At 43.7% G+C, this 21,246-nt stretch overlaps 1 protein-coding gene across 1 annotated transcript in view; it reads right to left on the reverse strand.

Annotated features, from left to right (window-relative positions):
* NECAB1 (N-terminal EF-hand calcium binding protein 1) overlaps positions 1-20,765 on the reverse strand; it is a gene marked incomplete at both ends in the record, with an annotated part of 68,180 nt that extends 47,415 nt beyond the window's left edge. The window contains 3 exons of the mRNA XM_082315993.1: positions 4,020-4,128; positions 16,072-16,096; positions 20,724-20,765. Coding sequence (XP_082172119.1) covers positions 4,020-4,128; positions 16,072-16,096; positions 20,724-20,765 — 176 coding nt within the window. The remainder of the gene's footprint in view (positions 1-4,019; positions 4,129-16,071; positions 16,097-20,723) is intronic.
* Between the last annotated feature and the right edge of the window lie 481 nt (positions 20,766-21,246).

Raw genomic sequence — 21,246 nt, forward strand, 5'->3', positions numbered from 1 at the left:
TACAAATTAAGAAAAGCTTTACAAAGAAATGAAAAATAGATGTAGAACATCTGTCTTTTTTTCTTAGAAATCTTACATAGTCATCAAGGATATTTGCCCTTATGCGGATGCTCCTTGACAAGTGCAGCAAATGGAATCATGGTAAAATAAAACCACTCTCATGCAGATACGTGGTACACATGAGGAAGTCCAAAGCTGTATGAATGAGTCTTTGGCTCTGAAATGAGTCTGTGACTCTGGGTTAAAAATTTGTGTGAAGGCCCTTAATCTGCTAAGCAAATTCCCATGGTGTTCTAAGAAGCATGTGATTAATTTTGCTAGGATTAAGTAGACTGCATGCATTGTATTTGTTGAAGATCATATTTGTTTCTCAGTCTTTGCCACTGATTTTAAGAAACCTGAGGAAATTAAAATGTTACACTTATTTTTTTCTGTACACGGTACCTATTTATTTAGCAGTATTTCTGCAACCTTCTGCTTTGGATTTATAGCACATAAGTACTTTTGACAAATTAGGGAAAGATGAGAATTTAGGGAAATAATGACAGCCTTCTCTTCTTTCCTTATGATAAGAGATAACCTGGTTATATTACCTCTTCTCCTGTGTTGTCTTTTAAGGAAATGATACATCTGGGAAACCTGATTCTCTGTTTTGTTGAATCCTAGTACCAAGAGTCTTTAACACAAAATGGTTTACTGGATGCTTTAGGATGGCCTTGGGATTAGGAGTTCAATTCCATACTTCCATTTTGTGCTGGCTTAAATGTAATGATTCTGCGGACATTATGCCTGATTTACAGAAACGTAAGTGAGATCAGAGCTGAAAAACAAATCCAGAGTTATTTAGGCATTTACTCCTAGGGGATATATTCCTCTGTTTACATGAATCAGGTGCCTATGTGAATACTTTTAGGACTGCAGAGAATAGATCTAAAAGGATTCCTAACTGCAGGCATTTCATGGCTCCATATAATCACACAGACAATACTGTTTGTGAACAGTACTTCATACATGTTTATAAAAAAGCAACCAAGCTCTTAAGACAGCAAAGAAATGTGGTTCTGCATATAGACTGTATATTTAGATGGCTTGAAATAAGCAACACTTTGAATAGTTAATACCTGAATTCATTTAACTATTGTTTTTTTACCAAAAAAGATTTGTATATTGGCTAATGAAAACCTAGAAACTTTTTTAAAATTTTGATGTTTATCTTCCTGGAAGTTGTTCATAAAAGATCATAAATTGAGATACGTGTTCCCTAGCATACCCCTGTTCAATACTGATCAGATTTCAGACTTCCATTGATTTCTTTCTTCATAATTTCTGGAAAAGGTGAAGTGGTTTAATAATTTAATGTCATGGACAGGCCACCAGGATGATGAACTTGGGCTCGGTTTGGCATTTGGGGCTAGTGACACACAACTGTCCTGGCAATTGGGTGTTTGCAGAGGAGGACTGGTAGAAGCTGAGAAAGAGGGGAACAAGGAGGGGCGCGATGCTGTGACACAGACATCCTGTCCTGGTTTCAGCTGGGATAGCATTGATTTTTCTTCCTAGGAGCTGGTATAGTGCTGTGTTTTGCATTTAGTATGAGAATAATGTTGATAACATGCTGATGTTTTAGTTGTTGCTAAGTAGTGCTTGCACTAGTCAAGGACTTTTCAGCTTCCCATGCTCGGCCTGGTGTACAAGAAGCTGGGAGGGGGCACAGCCAGGACAGCTGATCCAGACTGGCCAGGGGGCTATTCCATACCAGATGACGTCATGCTCAGTATATAAACTGGGGAGAGTTGGCTGGGGGGCAGTGATCGCTGCTCAGGGACGTGCTGGGCATTGATCGCCGGGTGGTGAGCAATTGTATAGTGTATCACTTGCTTTGTATATTATTATTAATTATTATAATTATATTAATAATTAATATTATTACTACTATTCTATTTCATTTTACTTCAATTATTAAACTGTTCTTATCTCAACCCATGAGTTTTCTCACTTTCACGTTTCCAATTCTCTCCCCCATCCCACTGGGGTGGGGGGAGTGAGCGAGCGGCTGTGTGGTGCTTAGTTGCTGGCTGGGGTTAAACCACGACACAACCAAAAGAGAGAAAGCCATATGAAAGTCACTGTCAGGAAGAACTGGCCAAGGGGAAAGGCCTGTCTGGAGCTACCTGGCGCAATGTGCAAGTCCTAAAGTATTAAGGTGATTGCCAAACTCATGCATCTGAGGAACAAGGCTTCTAATAGCTCACTGTGAGTTAGTGCCTGGATGTTTACGAAGCAGATGAATTACATTACAATTTCCCTGTGGAAGGTAAAAAACCCAGAGACACAGTGCAGTTTAGCATTGGATAAGATAAGGTCCTGTTACACTGCTCCTGCCTTTTCTTGCAGTAAACACAGGAAGCAGGGCTGTGATAGCATCTTAATACTTGTTGCTCCACCATGTGAAGCAATACTGACTTACTGTGTACTCGCTCCTTGTAACCAGAACCACAACTCACTCCATGATTACCACACGATGTCTTCATAACCTCTTAGTGAAATCAATAAATGGCTTCTCCTCAGGACCTTCTCTACCACAGGAATAGTCTGATTTAAAAACCACTAGCTTAGTAACACCCTCCTAATTAACAGTAAACAGGAGCCCTGCTGTGAATAACTATTGATGGCCAGAAAGCAAATAAAACGGAAATTAATTCTCTTCTTCAGTCATAAAATCACAGGATGGTTGAGGTTGGAAGGGACCTCTAGAGGTCATCTGGGCCAACCTCCCTGCTCAAGCAGGGCCACCTGGAGCCAGTTGCTCAGGACTGTATCCAGATGGCTTTTTAATATCTCCAAAGATGGAGACTCCACAACCTCTCTGGGCAACCTATGGCAGTGCTTGGTCACCCTCACAGTAAAAAAAGCGTTTCCTGATGTTCAGGGGGAACCACCTGTGTTTGGGTTTGTGCTCATTACTTCTGGTCCTGTCACTGGGCAGCACTGAGAAGAGCCTGGCTCCTTCCTCTTTGCACCCTCCCTTCAGGCATTTATATACATTGATGAGGTCCCCCTGAGCCTTCTCTTCTCCAGGCTAAACAGTCCCAGCTCTCTCAGCCTTTCCTCATATGTGAGATGCACCAGTCCCTTAATCATCTTTGTGGCCCTTCTTTGGACTCTCTCCAGCATGTCATGCCTCTCTTGTACTGAGGAGCCCAGAATTGGACACAGGACTCCAGGTGTGGCCTCACCAATGCTGACTAGAGGGGAAGGATCACCTCCATTCACCTGCTGGCAATACTTTGTCTAATGCAGCCCAGAATACCATTTGCCGTCTTTGCTGCAAGGGCACGTTGTTAGCTCACATTCAACTTGGCGTCCACCCCGTGTCCTTTTCTGCCAAGCTGCTTTCCAGCTGGGTGGCCCCCAGCATATATTGGTGCATGGGCTTGTAGCTCCCCAGGTGCAGGACTTTGCACTTCTCCTTGTTGAACTTCATGAAGTTCCTGTCAGCTCATTTCCCTGTGGCCTTGTTAAGCCCAACCAAGATGGGGATATCCAAGCAGCCTAAGTGACAGCACCAACACAATTACCATGCCAGCACCAGACAAGATGGCTTTTTCTGCTCTTTACTATATATGATTGCTTAATTTATTTTTTTTTCCTGCTCAACATCTGGTCCAAGTATTCATCTCAGGTAATGAATTAGCAAAGTGGGATCAAGAATTGAGGAAATCATATTTAGGCCTGAAGAAGGCCACAGCCCCTTGTCCTTTCTATCATAGATGGGGAACACAGAAGACATCCAGTTTCTACCCTGTGTTCTCAGTACCCAAATCACATTTATTGGAACATGCAGGTATTTCTCCCAGGTTTAGAAACACTTCACTTGTACAGTTCAGAGCCGTATGACACAGCCTAGCTTCCCTGAAGCAGCTTTCTTCTTAGACTTGTTTTTTAAAATCAGCCTGATGCCTTTTTTCCATTCTCAGGTACAGAGAGTAGCACTGTAATTGTAAGAAAGGGGCACTTACTCAGTATTGTGCGTATCAATGGTGTGAAAAAGTTCATGCAGTTCTTCTCCACTCAGAACTCCATCAGCAAAGTAAGCTTTGAATTCATCAAAGGACAGTTTTCCATCATCTGAAACAATGAAGAAATGGAAAGTGCCTTAGTTTCATTTATGGTTTTGCTTGTTTACTTCATGCAGTAGAACAGGAAACTACTAAAACCCTCTAGCTCTTCAGATTAAATGTAGAAACTTTACATATTTGATCAATACACAGAAAGAACATGATGCTAAATGCATCGGTTGTTGTATCAGAGTTCTCAGTTTGCCTGGTAACTCTGTTATTCTCCCTCCTCCTTATCTTTCAAGCAAAGATAGTTCGGTTTTGGTAAGTCTCTACTGACAAACACATCAATACAGTCCTGTCTTTGCCCTGATCCCATTCACCGTGGCTTCTCCCTGTCCTGCCCCATGCTACCCCTACGTGCTCCCTGCCCATCTCCTCACCTCTGCATGGAAGACCAGTGACCCCCTGAGACTGAGTGGGACAGAGAAAATCCAGGGAAATGCAAAAGCAAACATTTGTTGAAGGAGCGTGTTAGTTCAATGAAAATTTCTTCAGCTATCTAGAGCTATCTATTTCCCTTTCCTTTTCCTCCTCTTTCTTTCCTCTGCTCCCTGCCTCCCACATGGGAGACTGAGACTCAAGTGCACAATTCAGTAGCAGCAGGGATCTGACCCTGGCTCTCCTCTCTAGCTAAGGGCACTAATCAATACACTGCACTGGTTTGCAGCATTTTGATTCTCTCTTTCTTCATAAAATATACCTTTCTCAAAAAGCTCTATGCTTGCTGTGCAATTAAAAAAATAAATTAAAAAACAGTTTGACTTTCACAGGAAGCCAGCTTTATGTCCTCTTCTGCTGGAAAGAATTTCAGCTCATTTTCTTGGTCAGCATAGAAAATAATAAATTTCTATTTGCCAGCATGTAATTCACCTGGAGATTACACCAAAATATAGGAAAGGAAAACTGGTTTGGACATATATCAGAGGTCAGTCAAAATCTTCAGATGGATTTTCAAATGGAGTTTGAATTGGCCATTTAATATACAGTGAAGCCCAACTATGAAGAAGTTTAATTACGAAGAACTTAGTTTTCTAAGTATCTATCTGCTCTTCTCATTCGTTTGGGACAAAACCAATCATCGCCACGTGGGTCCTGATCATCATCAATAACATGTTCCTGTAGTTGGGAAGTGCCTACAGGACTAATGGGACACAGAGGGTGGGGAAATACCATATGATAACATTTAGAAGAACCGTAATCGGATGTACATTAATTCAAGAGGAGAAAGTCCTTATTACAATCTCTGCTACATTATTTAGTGGAGTCTGTTTCATTTGTTTCTTAAGTTAGCTTTAATTATAGCAAGCCCTTGACTACATCAGGCAAAATCCTTGAGATGACGTGTTAAGCAGATTAATTCTTCTGGTATTTTCAGGATGTTACCACTTCAGATTGAGGCTCTACCCTCCTTTTATCAGATCAAACTCTGCACAACCATCAATACTTTCTAAAGGGTATTCCAATAACTACTACAGCATTTCATTGAAGAAGGGACCGTACTTGTATCTCACCTCACTTATGCATGTCTGATAATCCCAGAGAAGCTGCTATACAGCAGATTTTCCACGCTTTTTTTTTTTTTTTTTTTTTTTAATTAGTGACATCAGAAATGGAGAAAATGTGCTGCAATTTGGACAGCTTCTCCCACCCACAGGGTGGCCATGGCTGCAGTGACAGAAGTGGCAGACTTAGGCTATTGTCTGTTTTGGAAAGTAGGGCTCTGGGGTGCAAGGAGCATTACACTTTGTCCACTCTGGCTGCTAATCATATCACAATGACTATTTAAACAACATATGACAGTCAGAACAACTATTTTTTTCCTGAGTATATGATTCAAGGCTGAGGAGAAGGAATCAATTAAAGGAAGATATATAAGAGAATTCTGCATGCTGAAATGATCTAGAGCCTGGATGGGGCTTTGAATGACATTGTATAGAAGGTGATGTGAGAAACCAACCAATGCTTGTCAGCAGGATGTTGAAAAAATGAAAGACAGAAGTTTGCAAATGGAAATCTGACCCCACAGAAGTCCATGAGATTTCATCAGGGATCCCTCAGCAACAGCTGACATTTGCTTCTGTCCTGAAGGACAACTGTCCTCTTTTCTTTGCTGTACAGGTATAACTTCAGAAGTGCATGGGTCAGGATGAGGCAAATCTGTAACTTCATTAAAACAGTTAGGGCAATTTGTTCCTCATTGACTAGTGAGTTTTAAATGCAAGACTGATAATCAGCAAAGAAAAGCCAAAGGAAGAAGATCCGCTGCCTTTATTTAGAAGAAGTGTGAATGGTTAAACAGTAGTTACGTAATAAATTATCTAAACTGATTGACTCTTTGCATGAAGCATAAAGAATATTTTCAAAGCCTAACACTTCATAACTGTGTTTTGGGTAGCACTAAATTTAAGTTTACATGTCTCTCTCTCTTCCTTCAGTAACATACTGAATCACTCGTGGGGCACTAAACAACTGTAGAGGATAAGACTAAGATATCCTAAGCACTAGACTATTTTACAGCATATTGTGGCCTAATTTTATAGTGGTGAATCTATTATAAAGGCAGTATCTGAATCCTGTAACTACATGCTGTACTGCAGTATGCAGATTTGAAGAGTAGAGCTGAGGAGTTTCCTCACTCTTTCACTTGCTATTATTTCATAATTTCTTTGACTTGAATATGTGGTTTCAAATATGTAATCTTCAAGAGGTTTCAAAATTGTACAAATTAAATGTCTGCTTCAACAAAAACATTTTGAAATATTTAATATGAAAAGACAGATTGTAGCTGGAGATAATCATCGTTACGATCAAAATAAAATGTCAAGATCTACAAGAGCTAAAAACCAAGATGGCACAATGCTGTGTTGAAGGTAGGCAATTTTCTTTGACAGAGCTGCCATGATTACCTAATTGAGAATCTAAATACATCTGCCATTTGGCACTGGTTATGGAGAAGGAATATCAAATACTGAGCGTGTTGAAATGAGCTGCTTTTCACAGCTATGCTTCCTTTGGCTCATACAGATACAATCAATTGTTTAATCAAACTGCCTCTGCAGCTTTAGCCTTTGCTAGGAAGGGTGGTTTGCATGCAAGTTATACAGAACATACTCAAGAAACTACTGATTTTTGGCAACTTCCCTGAGATAAACATATTATGAGTTTATTCATAGAACAGTCTGGGTATGACACAAAACCTGAAACATCTGTCTGTTTATCTCTGTTCTTCAGGGTCATTGGCTTTACATCAATCCAGAAAATCAATGATCTGCCGACAGCCAGATTGGGCACTTTAGCTATTTTCTTTAAATTTTATCATCCAAGAGCAGACATTGCCTTTTGCTTCATTGCTATTTATTCTCAATAACATTTTGAATGTTATTGACGTTGACTGACACATCACTGAGCTTGTTGCTGGCAAAACCCAAGGAGGTTTCAACCTATTTGGTTACCTACAGACTTCATAGAGTTATGTTCACTGAAAAAAGCTCTGATTCTCCACAGCATTCCTCTGATTTTGTATGAGGATATCTATTTTGCTAGTGCAGCTGGGGATTCAGCTCCTGGTGGCCCAGGCCACCCCTGCACTTCCTCAGTGCTCAGATGAAGCTCAGATCCAACCCTTAATAAGTGCTCCTTGTGCTGTTTAATTGAAGACATGCTTGCCTAGCCAGGTTTTTTTTCAAGTGTCAAGAATGGCTTTTATTTTAAAGGCTGCGTTACGCATCCTCAGCACCGCCTCCCTGGGGCACACCTCGCTGCCTTCGGAGCGCCCAGATAAATACTGTCTGGTTTAAGTGCTTCAGAGCAGTTGAGCAGAAACCTCTGTTACAGATGCTTCAATCCTTGCCACTGGCAAAGCGACAGGGGATGGCTGATTCATGAAAGACAAACTTCTCTGAAGCCATGCATCCCTCAGACAAATGAACCTTCAGCAGCATTTGCCTTGGCAACCTTATCTCAAAGAAGCTGTTTTGCAAGCCTTGCTTGCTTTTGTGTATCTTCTCTGAGGTCTTTCACAAGAAGGATTTCTTCAAAAACAGGCACAGTTGCCTGTCCTCCTTGGAGCCAAAACACTCTTGACTGGCAGACAAAAATATAAACAATAAAATGAATGTCCCCATGTAGCACATGCAAGTTTAGAAATATATTTACACGGTGTTTTAGGGGAGCCTTCCTTTGAGTTACAATTGCGTTTTTATATTTATTTCAGTAAAATTCACCTCTCTATTGAATAGATGTTTTTATGTGTAAAATAGGCCCAAGTGATATCGCCTAGCCAGTCTGCTCCAGAAACACTAGTAATCTCCAGGACATATTCTGGATAGCTTATAACTTCACTAGACAACAGTATATCTGATGGAAAGCCACACACATACTCTCTTTTTGAGTTGAAAGATGCCTTCAGTGAGTGAAAAGATTATCAAGCAAATAATAAACAAGGGTATGTATGTACTTGGAGTCTAGGTGCCCAAAGACAATGGCAAATGGTGAGTGTGCAGCCAGTGAAGGAAGTTATGGTGATGCAGAGGAGCAGAGATGTCTCTCAGAGATGCCAGCAAATGGTGGAGGGTAACAAAACAACTTCCGCTCCCACCTATTTCAGGCTTCTTTTTAGGACTGTGAGCCTCTCCTAGCAGTTAAATGTTCCTGTGGGACCCATGGAGGACCACCAAAGCTGTCTTTCCATAGCAGGAGGCACATCAGATGGAGCTCGTATGGCTGAATGGCAGCTCTAGGGCTTATGGCAATTGGAAGAGCCACATGGAAGAGCTCATGGCAATTGGAGGGAAAAACCCGCACTGGGCTAAAGCTCATCCTGGGCTTCAGCTTGGCAGGATGGAATTTGGAAGGCAGAGCCCATGGCACTGTCCCAGCCCAACCAGACGGTGCCCAGCCTGCCTCCAGGCCGGCAATGTGCACACTGCCAGGGCAGTTGGTTTATTTAGGGTCTGGGGCTCTATGAGAACAGTCCTCTGCCCTTGTAGGGCAAAAATTAGCAAAGAGAGAAGAGATAACAACAAGTGAAACCAATAAACAGAAAAATCCCCTGTGGCAGAAAGTATTTATTCCCCAGGAAGGTACAACAGGGACTAGGAAATGGCAGTGCTCAAAATGAAGCAGTCACTTCTGCCATGGGAAAGGCAAGGGCCAAAAACACAGCCCCATCCAGGCCCTCACAGTTCTCAATGGGAGCTGACTGCCTAAATCCCTCATGGGAGTTGAGACAGCCCTTTATGTCTTTTTGAAATCTGGCTGCCTTTGAAGAACTTAAAGCCTTAAAGTGCCTCACTCAGGCCACAGTCCCCTGCGTGGTTGAAGCAAACACAGTGGGAAGGCAGCGTAAATGTAGGTCCTCCTCCCAGCTCACCTGCTCCTGGGGACTTGCTGTGTGGTTTGCCTTTTTGGAAGGAACTGATAGTCCATATCTGCTGTAAAAGGTTTGGTTCAGAGCACTTAAGTGCTAAAATATTGCCCTATACACAGAGAAAACAAGGTAGTGGAAGGACACACATGACAACAGACATGGATGGACTGAATCAAATGCAAAAAGCTGAAAAAAGCCTGATTTATTGGCACACGGCACATAGGCTGGAATCAGACTAAGGAACAGCTGCCAAAATAATAAATTTCAGTGTGCCAAAGAGTATGCTGATAATATCCATTAGGTCCCAGGCATAAGGGCTTGCATAAGAAAAAGCACAGACATAGACTGAAGATGTAAAGATTCTGGGCAAATGCACTAAGCTTTCATTGACTCTGATCTGTATTGAGTGTTGATATAACCAGAAATAATGATTTTGAGCCACTATTCCAGCTGTTATGCTGGAAAAGCTTAGCACATGTAACCAAGTGGTCCCAAGGGGACTAGGCTAACAGGGAGAGGGTTTAGATTTAAAAGAAGGCATTTTGTCTTTACAGAAATAATAACATTTGGAATCTGGAGCACAGAGTCCAGCCCTGCAGCACCTGAAGGACTGAGGGAGGTGGGATGGGGAATCCCACCCCAGGCAGAGCCTGGGCTCTGAAACAGGATCCAGGGCAGTGTCTGCAGTGGATCCAGATGGTCAGGAAGCAAACAGCAGCACGGTGAGAGTCCCTGGAGGCTGTGCTACAGGGGTTTTGCCTTACAAATCCATTTTACCAGTACTGATTGAATAATTTGGGAGCTCAAATCAGCAATGCTGCAGTTCAGAGAATTTCTGTGCTCTGGCTCCCATTTAGAATATATGTTTTGTAAAGTCATCCAGTAAATGTATAGCTCAAACGCGGCCACTATGATGTTAAGACCTGGCCCTTCTGGATATCATGGCACACAGAGCTTCCCCAAGGGATCCCTGCACATAGCTGTTTTTCTTAAGGAAGGGCACACAAGAGCTGGGTCACCCTGCCACGCTGTGACATATCTGGCCAGTCCTTGTGTATGGAGGGGAGAGCCCATGCACTGCTGCAGCTGCCACCGTGCAGCACTGCTGGGGGCAGTCTATGGGCTAGCTGAAGACCTCATGAGATGCCAAGCCATTGTGGGCTCAGATTAGGAGATACTGGCCGAGGAAAAAATGCTGAAATCAGGGACTTGCCATGCCTTGCTTTGGTGTAACTCTAAAAATGTTCTTGAAAAAAAGTTTAATTCCATAGGCGGCGATCTTCAGAGAGCCTCCAGGCCAACTCTGATGGTTCACATTAGGGTGAGTCAAGAGATCCCCTTTCCTGAGGTGCTTCCTCTGCCTCTCCCAGGCATATTCACTCAGTCCTCTGGGATGGCTTAAATGGGCACTCTGGGCTACAAGCTAGAGCCACTGAGAAGTCACCATCTGAGGACTGCTGTAGTGAGGCAGCATTCACCCTGCCAGAGCTCACCTGGAGACACACAAGCAGACGCAGCTGGTAGAAGTGTTTGTCCTGCAATGGCACTGTCAATAAATAATGAATATGGAAACACCTATTTTGATCTCTGCAAGACTGACTCTAGAGTGAGTGTTGTGAGACTTCCTCTTGATCATCGCATAGGTGCAACTTGGTGGCTTTTTCGTTATTCTGTGGAAATCTTGTTGTGTGACTCAAATGTGTATGCCCTGTGAATCAGTCCCTTTGGTCACTGACAGCAGTGGAAGCTATAGGATGCTACTGCTGCACTCTGTTGCCTTATTTTAAAGAGTCCTTTATTTATGACCTGCAGTTTTGTGTTGGGTTATTGTTCGCATGGTTTTAGAGCTGGTCTGAAATCCCCAGCAACAACAATTTTGCTACTGCTGGAGTGCTATGCGTTTTACAGAGGGCACTGGGGGATTTTTCCAATATAATTTCTTATGCTAAAGGCAGGGGAGAAGATACTGTTAGTATTATCATGCTATACAGTTTTAGAATTCTACATTTAAAAGTGTGATGTCCCTGCTCTGCATCATGGACATCAGGAGGGGCTGAATGAAGACATATGAGAGAAGGAGAAGATTAGTCTCATCTGACTGTATTCTTCATTATACAGATTCTAGTTCAATGAAATTATAAACGCCACATTTTTAGGGGGGAAAAAAAAAGCTTTCAGTGAGTGCTTGTTTGAAATGTCAAAGAAAAAATGAAACCAAACATAAATGCGCTGGTTCTAGCATTAGTAATATTTTGTTGCTGGTCTGTTCTGGGTGTTTGATATTCAGGTTTGGCCATCTCTGGAGCTTTAGTCTTGCTTTGTTTAGTCAATTTTTTGATTTTCCCTCATTCGGTCGCAGTCATTCCCGACTGCCTGCAGCATACTGTTTACTATGCTCCTTACAGTTACGGCTTCTTTTTTTCTTTTTGGAATGTCTCTGCTTCTATAGCAGATATTACCTACAGTGTTTTCAAATATCTTCCTCTTAGGAGCTTTAAGGATGTTTGAGATATAGCTTATACTCGGTGCTTTTTCATAACAACTGACTTGCATTTGCAAATCAATGACAGCACCTATATATAGACTATCTTTTCTAAACCTGTCATATTAGAGCTGCCCTTTTTAGTTAACTTCTGCTTGAAGCTGATCTGAGGGTTTGGGGGCAGAAGCTGTAAGTTTGGAATGAGGCCATAATCAAATACCAGTTCTAAACCTGCAGAGGCGAGAGAGACAGCTGAGAGGTCCTCCTTCTGGAGGACATGGCTGGGGGTCACTCTCTCCTCTCTCCAGGTTTAACTGGATGGCTATTTCCACACTGAAAAGTGCAAAAGGGGAGTTTTAAATGCCAGGGCATGCCATGTTCCCAGAGCAGAAGAGGAAGCTCATGCCTTAAAGAGTGGTTATTGTGCTGGCACATATGCTCAGCAATCCATAGCGAGGCAAGCATGCCGCTGGGCTCAGTCATTCGTTTCCACCTTCATAAGAGAATAGACCTGAAGCAGCCAGGCTCCCCTCAAGAAAAAGCTGGAGATGATGAAGTAGAAAGAGAAGAGCAGCTCTCCTCTCCCAGGAGGATGGGAAGAGAAACGACCCTCACCGTGATGCAGGCAAAGGCAGGGCACTGCTCTCCAGTTATTTTGTGGTACTCCTTGGCTCTGGTCAGTGTTGAAGGACCCTCCCTGAGCTGAAAGAAGACTGCTACTCTTGCAAGATAGAGAGTTGCATTCTCGGTATATTATTACTTTTTTCCTTCTCCATTTTGACAGTCAGACTGTTTGTGACTGGATTTCTGCAACATATTTGAATTTCCATTCCTGTGCTAACAGGAGGGAATTATAGCATGAGGCTATACTAATAGGGCAGGTGCCAAAGCTGCATGGTCAGGAGAAGCCCCAGGGTGACCTTTACCAACAACTGATATTGTTTCATTTGATTGCAAATCACTGCCAGGCTCATGGGGTGCCCCACGTCCCTCTTAGCATATCAGAAGATAAGAGAAACTCCTCATGCAGACAGGCGGGGGGGTAAGTACATACAGGTGCTGCAGTTGTGTGTGTGGAGCAACCACTGTTGCCTGTGAGATGGGGGAGGTAAAAAATTATCTTGATTAGGAAAGACTGCATTTGGCAGTTCCAGTTTTCCATATTTCTTGTCACTGCTGGCTAGGGACAAGATTTTACTTTTTGAGAGAAATTTTATGAGTTTGGTTTTGTTTTAAATAGCAAAATGAATGAAACTAATGAAGAACTTTCCTTTTAACTGGAATTTTTCCAAATTAGCTTTCCTTTGAAAGTAAACCTGACCAAAACTTCATTTCGGCATGCAAACCTGAAACTTCTCCTTTCCAAAAAGGTCAATATGCAACATCTCACCTTTATGAAATTGCTTTTTTCCCCTCAGGGTTTTCTGTTGCTTTTGTCAATATTATGAACCATATATTTCTTAGAAATGCGATATTCCTTCCCTATGCTTTGTTCTCCCTCTAAGAAAATCCCACGACCTTTTCAGTTACAGGAGGAGTGTGGATCTGCTCCATACAGAGCAGAGCTGCTCAGCCATGAAATAAGAACTATATATAGAATTTATGAAGCTGATCCTCTTGTGAAAACTGTGCATAGCTGATATTTCCAGAAACAGAAGGGTAACAGAATGATATATGTACCTGGGCTGGCAAAGAAAGAAGCCACCACCCCAAAAGAAACAACATTTGTATGGCTTCTTTCAAATAGGGGAATGACTGTACCCATCACTGTAAGGGTTTCCTGCATCACAGAAAGGTGACACTGAAAGTGCAAGTATCTTAGTCATTAACAAAAGCTAATAATCTGTGTTGACAACAGTGTAAGCATGTTAGATGAGTATTCACCTTCTGAGAAGGTGCTTAACATCCCAGCCTTAAAACAAATCTCCTCCTTATTAATGTGGCATGAGCCTGCAGAGTGCTAGATTAGTAAAGTGGAAGTCCCATGGGCAACTGATGGTTGAGCAAACACAATTAAGCACATGAGAGCTGAAACCATTTCAAGCTCATGGACTTAAATTAATAGAAGTGGCTGAACTTAGCCACTTTTCTCCCAATAACATAATGTAAAGGATCCATACATAGGTATGAACTTCTGTGACCAAAGTCTCTAGGGCCAACGTGGGTTCATATTGTTCTGGAACAAGCAAGTTTGTCACTGATCATGTGAGCTATTTCCCCTATTTTAATAGCAAAGTATCAATAATAAACTGTGGGGTAACTTCACTGAGGACTGGAAGTCTTCCTGACCACCAAAGTGCTGTGGATCCACCAGGGCTGGGACAGAGCATGAGCTCAAAGTCCAGGGCAGGGACACGAAGCTGCAGGGGCTCTTTTTGACTCCAGGGGGATGACGACTGCTGCTCTGCACCATGCGCTCTCACTCTCATCAGTCTTCAGACGCATAAACATCTATTCCAAACACCGCAAGGAGATCTGCGGGGGATGCCAGGAGAGCTTGGCTGTGGCTGGCACATAGCTAAGCTGGAAAAGCACGGCTGAAGGGGAAGGTCCTTCTCCTCCCCATTGCAGCCCTCACCTTGGGATTCAGCCTGCACCACCACCGCCCTTCCGAGCCACAGGCAAGCTGACAGAGGGAGTTAAAAAAAAACACTAACAAAAAACCCTCACAGTGATGGGTTTTGTGGTCCCTGAGCTCTCTGAAGGAGCCTGCCTTGGGAAGTGCCAATTGCTGCACACGAGCTGGGGCAGGAATATGCAGCCAGAGGTGGGCTGTGGGGGTGGGATTGCCCTCTCAGCAACAATAAATGGTTATTTGACAGGCTCAGCTATACCACCAAACTGTATGGTAGCCCCTTACTGTCCAACAGTTCTTCCTTGAAAGTGATTCTCTCTGATTTTCCCCATAGTATCCATTATGCCTTTAAATACCTGAGAGTACACTTTATTGAACCTGCACAATACCTGTTTTCTGAGGATTGAGTGGAATTCCTTGCCAGGGCTAAACCTGTCTGAGCTGTGGGTTTGACACTCTTCAATGCTTTCAGGAAAAGACTGAAGTCTGGCCCGTGCTTCTGCAAGAACTCGCATCTCCCTTCTTCCCGTGCTTTTGTATTACAGTGCTAAATAATTGTGAGCTTGTATTTCCTTCTTGTCCTGCAAGACAGGACCTAACCTAACTCTAACTCTAGGTCAGATAACCTAACTCTGGTTATCTGAGTTAAGTATAAATACTATTATGGTAACTGCAGAGCTACAGAAGCTCTTCATAGCCTCAAACATACCAAATCTCAAACTCTGTGTGACGCAGGGAAGTAGTAGAGGCTTTATTTCTCTGCTGGGGTATGTGGCACAAAAATGACAACGTAACTTGTCCAAAATTGTGCAGCAATTCTGAGATGGGAAAAGGAGTTAAAGTCAGGTTCAAGACCATGACTGTGTACTCCAGAAAAAAATTCCCGTGGTTACACTTGTGGCCCTTACAGCAAGGACCCTTCCCTGCTGCGGCCAAAACAGGAGCATTTGTGAAGCCTTACAGTACTATGCTCCAACTTACTGAATTTAAACAAGGGAAAAAATATATGTGGAAGGAAAATCAGTCAGTAGTACAAGGGCAAAACTTTTGATTAAGAACATAACAAAAAACTCGTAACTTTTGTGTTATAAATATGTGAGCTGAATTCAAGGCTTTATTCTGCCTGCTGACATGCCAAACAAATATATAACTGCAAAACGTAGGAAACAAGTCTGATTGCTAGATATAGCCTATGGTGTTTTTAAAAAGTAAGAAGATGGAGCTACTAACAAGTATTTCAAACCTTCTTGTGAACACAATGTCATTAAGCAAACACCCACATGCACCCAAAGAGCAAATCAAAAACACATGCCAAATTGCAAAAGCACAAGGTCTGCCCTTACAGAACCTGTAGGGAGGATCAGTGCGCAACAAAATACATTGCATTGAGCCTGTAGAAAACAAAAAATGACATGAGGGATGGCTGGTTTTCCCATTAGGACATTTAAAGCATGACTTAAAATGCTGAATCAATGATGGATTTTTTTTTTCTAAAGGGAGGGGGAAGACACATGACCGGTCTTACCATTCTTGTCTGCTCTTCTTAATATCTACACAAAAAGAGAGAGAGAACAGAATCACTTTTTTTTTGTATGGGTTAATAGCACACAATGCTGTATTTAGTGGGAATTTATAGTTTGAGCTCTACATCATATTTTCACAAGGCTGCATAAAATTGAAAAGCCCTTAGTGTGTCTCCATCCTTCCCTCAGAGTATTGCTTTCTTTAACTCCTCCTGTGCTGTGTGCATAGAAAACCAAGACCATAATAAGAACCAGCTTTATTTTCTAGTTTGCACGTGGCTTATAAGGATGATGTTCAGGCACAAAACCTGATACCGTATGGCTACCATGACACTGGGTTCGGGGTTGAGAGAAGTGGTTTAAAGAAGCAGAGCACGGATGATAGCTGGAAGGATGTGCTGAGCATCTGAGATGGTGAGAAAGCCTCAGGGTTTGCATGGGTGGAGGAAGCAAAGGGATAAGTCAGGAGAGGAGCCGAGTGGCATGCAGGAATCAGACGGGGTGTGGGAGGCAGAGAGATCAGATGTGTGGGGGCAAATTTGAGGATTGCTCTGATAGTGAGTAGAAATCAGGTACAGAAGAAAGGGCAGAGGGGAAGCATAGAGGTTTATAAGCCGGGGAGGCAAGGGCAGCAGGGGGGTGCCTGCTGTAGATCCTTTGCTGCAATACTTCTGCCACAAAAACTGTATGTGACCCTAGCTTACCCACACAGTCTGCAGGTCGGCCTTTTCTCCCCACTGTAAATGGCAGATGCTGGAAAAGCTGTTTAAATACGTAGGCGAGAGCCTGTAACACCTCATGCAAAGTCTGAGCAGATGGTCCTGGGGGGTGCATCCCGCGAGGAGAGGTGGCAGACCCTTCCAGGTCCAGCCCTGCCATTGGCGGGGGGACACAGTGCCAACCCATTCGGGGCTGTACGCAGGTGCACTGGCCCTGTCACTGCCGGTGACACGCTGGCGTGCCCGCCTGTCCCTGCTGGAGTCCCATCACAGGTACCACCACATCAGTTCACACTTTGAAGAAGGGATCAGGGATAAGGAGTGGAAGAAACAGAGGGGGTCTCCTCCAGTTTCTTTGCTCGCTGCTCTCCGGATGAGGTGGATTTGCTGGGGCATGGGTCACCATGTGACACTTCAGACAGGCACAATTGCCATGCGCTGTGACCCTGCTACATTTCCAGACATGGTCCCCATCGCTACTTCAGCCTGAGCCACAATGGGGAGTCATCCGGGCAATGCTGTAACAAGTTTAGACAAGGGAAGAAAGCAAATCTTCAGAATATAGTTTCTATTGCTACTACGAATATCAGTAATGAAAAGAGTTTCAAAATGCGCACATATATTTTTGAGAGCTGACAGCAATGGAAATGTTCTCCAGTTTGACAAACTGCTAGTAGTATCTAAACAGGTTCTCCAGCACATGGCATAACTGCTCTGCTCCTAGAGGCGAAACCAAATGAGAAACCCAAGGATCCAGGTGCCAAACTCTGTCAGAGCATCTTCATGACTGTATTCCGTCAGGTGGGGTTGGCGGGGAGCTACCAAAATTGTGACCCACACCCAGGACTTCACTTATGGTCTCTAAGCTGAACTTTGCATTGGACCAAGTTTACAGCACATAAAATATGAAATAAACTTAGTAAGATGACATCTTCCCTCCCTATATATCCAAATAAATCATATATTGCAACTCAGTTTTCAGTATGAGGATTGGACTCTTTAGGGGTTTTAAATTTTTGCTCTTAAATTGGAGATTTTCTCCTAATGAGAACTAAAAGACTAAATGCAGAGCAAAGGGAAGATCATTAAAGCATTATTAAAATAAAATAAAGACTCTTTCTACAATCCTTAACATGTAAAATACAGTCCTAGATTCCTGGCAGGTTTAGCTGGATTTTTGGGGGAACTGTTGTTGGCCTTTCTCCTATCTCATTGGCAAGCAGCCTTGTTTCCTCTCTGTGCCACCTGAAGAAGCCAGCCTGCTTGCCACGGTACGTGCCACCGTGCTGCCTGTAGGACTTGGTGCTGCTCTGGAGTCAGGAACTGTATGTTAACAGAGATGGCAAAGCCAGCGTGCTGAAAGGTTTTGCAGATTTTCAGCTGGAAGTGGAGAGATTTGTGAAATTTGGGGAGGGTGGAGAAACACGATGCTCTAAGAACTAAAGGCTTTCTTCTGCCCAGTTACAGCCGATAAAAGGGAACAGTGGGTGCCCCCAAGCAGATGCATACCAGCAGGGCTAGTGCTGAAATCCCGCCCCTCGCCTCGCAGGTGCCTGGGCTGAGCTGCCCGCTGTGGGCACATGCGCAAGCATGTCTGATGGGAAAGAGCAAGGTGTGCTTCAGCGAGGTGATAAATAAGACCAGCATGGACCCGAGCAATATTTACAGATGATGACCCATGACTTGTGCCACGAGCAGCAGGGGCCCATGCAGGGCCACAGGGGTGTTAGAGCCACACCAGGTGATGCAGCCCACACCTTGTGCAAGACTTGCGAGCACCAGTGCTGGCTGCTCGGGCTTGGCTTATGGATGTATAGGACTGGGAGAGCTGTAGCAGCGGAGTTTCAATCAGCTAGAAGTGCCCCGTAAATATGGGTCAAAAGTGGCAAAGGTTTCTGCATAAGTAATTTCTCTTTTTTATTTTGGAATTAATTTTACTATTTATTTATTTATTTATTTATTATTTAAATTTTGGACTAATTTATTTTAATTAATCTTTTTAAAAAACCCTTATGGAAATGTTCAAATCCTTTGGACACTTGATAAGGACTTTGACAGAAAAGCAGGGAGGAGGTTGCATTCGAAATCAGGTCTCACTTGCACTAGCTCTCTGCCCAGCTCCCAGCAGGACCAGGACCTCAGTGCCTGCCCTTGCTGTGCAGCCTTACAGCCACTCCCTTGCTGCCTGGTTTAGTATGCAGTTAAGTGTTTATGTAGCCGGGGGTACATCACTGAGGGGTTATCAAAGAGCTGCACACCCCCAAATATCTGCGATATGAGTGTACTCTCACAGGAGGAAGGGCCCCCAGGGTGCAGTCCCTGCTTTGAAGCAGGCACAGGCTAGGTTTGAATTTAAGGTTTTCCTCCCAATGTAAGAGCAGAACCACAGCAGCAGCACCCCTCCGTCCTCTTCACCAGTTTTGTGACTGGCACCTGCTTTTCTGTAAAGAGGAACCTGACACTGGTTTAAGAAATTGCTGAGAAATAAACAAATATTTTTGATTTGCACAAAATTTTTTACTTCGGGTGAAATGAAAAGTTTTGGCTTTATCAGGTATTCTGACCATCTGCAGTTTCCTAACCCAGTGTGCTGAGTTACACTGGGGAGTTGGCTCCATTTAATGTTTTTTAACTCTTTCCTGGCAGCTTGGGTTTCTCTTCTGTCTTTATGATGTATGCCTGTAATTCTGCTGTTTCTTTTACAAGAGGTATGTACAAGACCAAAAAGCTGCATTTTTCATTATACACCTGAATGGAAATACTAAAAGTCAACAAGGAGTCTAATTTAAATGATTTCTTACGGAGCCTAGAACAATCAGGAGATGAGAAGATGTGGCTTTCATTAGGGACTGCTTGAAATAATTTGAGGAAAATGTTGGGGAAGTTTATGTGGGTATATTAGAGAAAATATCTAGATAGAAAGTCCTTAAGACAATCTTTAATACAGAACATGCCATTTCCCGCTGATACTGTGGACTAAGCCTGGTGTAAGTGTTGGTCTGAAGTAGATCAGAGTTGGCAGTAGAGTTGGTCTGAAGATCAAGGACAGAGGATACTTTGGAGATCTTTGGGTGGGAGTTTGCCTTTTATCCAGGACTTGCCTTGGACCAAGAAATGCTCTGTGCTGGGCAAGTTTAGATAAAAAACGTTACAGCTGCATCTTGTGAGATGCTGAGCCCCCCGTGACGGTCTCGCACAGCACCCCTGAGGGGCAGGATGGCCAGGTGAGCAGGAGGCAGCTGGGCTCCCCCTCAAAGGGCGGAGGGGCTCAGGCTCGCTCTGCACATCAACCCTGGGCACCTCAAATCCATCAAGGTCTGATGGGATGGGAAAAGGTCTAATGCCTGCACAGTTTGCGAAAGAACTTTTACAGCGTGAGACACTCTTCAGTGAAAAGCCCAGAAAAAAATAAAAGCATAAAAATCCAAGCACTGTATTTTGAAAAGTGACGGTGTTTTCACCCAGCGTCTCTCCTAACCACCCCCAATTGCTAAGCTGCTCTCCTCACGCATGCACACCATCGGCAGCAAACTCATTCCCCTCATTAACAATTTAAATGTTAAAAACATTTAAAAAAAAAAAAAGGAAAGGGGAAAGGGAAGGGAGAAGGGAAGGAGAAGGGAAAGGGGAAAAGAAAGGGGAAGGGGAAGGGGAAGGGAAAAGGAAAGGGAAAGACCCACAGCCTCACTAGGCTTCACCCCCTTCCACCCCAGGGAGGAAATCACGGCTCCAGAAAAAAAAAAAAAAAAAAGAAATAAAAGAAGAAATAAAAGAAGAAAAAAAATGGAAAGGGAGGGAAAAAAAAGAACAAAAGACAAGAAAAACAGCAAAACGGGAAAAAAAAGACAGACAGACAGACACACACCCCGCAAGCGCTTGCAATTGCTGCCTTTGCTGGAGGGAGGGGGTCCCTGCCAAGGCTGCCGCGTACTCACATCGCGGAAGATGCGCAGCCCCGCTCCCGGCTCCGCCGCCATCCGCCCGCCGCAGCCGCCGCCACCGCCCGCAGCAGCGGACCGCCCCCCCGGCCCCGCCGCCGCCCCCCGGCCCCGGGGCTGGCTGCTTTGCCTGGGGGCCGAGCCGCTGGAAACCCACCCCCGAAGAGGCTGGAGAAGAGGCTGCTGTTGCTTCTTCTCCCCCTTGAGAAGAGTTTGTCCCGTTCTGCCCTGCAGCCGCCTGGTTCCGTCTTTAAAGCGTGTTCATGGCTAGGCTTGCTTTCTCTCCGTGAAAGAAACGTCCTAAAGACGGCTTGAAAAAGAGATGGAAAACCATCTCAGGCTATTTTTGCTTTTTAATAATACCGAAAGGCTTTTATTTAATCTGATTTTTATGATGGAAGTATGGGAATGTATTTCTTTCCAGAGAGAGAAATGAAGAAAGAAGTCCAAAGGTTGTCTCAAAGGCCGGGAGGGCGAGTGGGGATAAAGAAAAGCTTCTTTAGACTGTATAGGGGCTTGT

This window comes from Platalea leucorodia (genome assembly GCF_965183815.1).
Source record: "Platalea leucorodia genome assembly, chromosome: 1".
Classification (NCBI taxonomy): Eukaryota; Metazoa; Chordata; class Aves; order Pelecaniformes; family Threskiornithidae; genus Platalea; species Platalea leucorodia.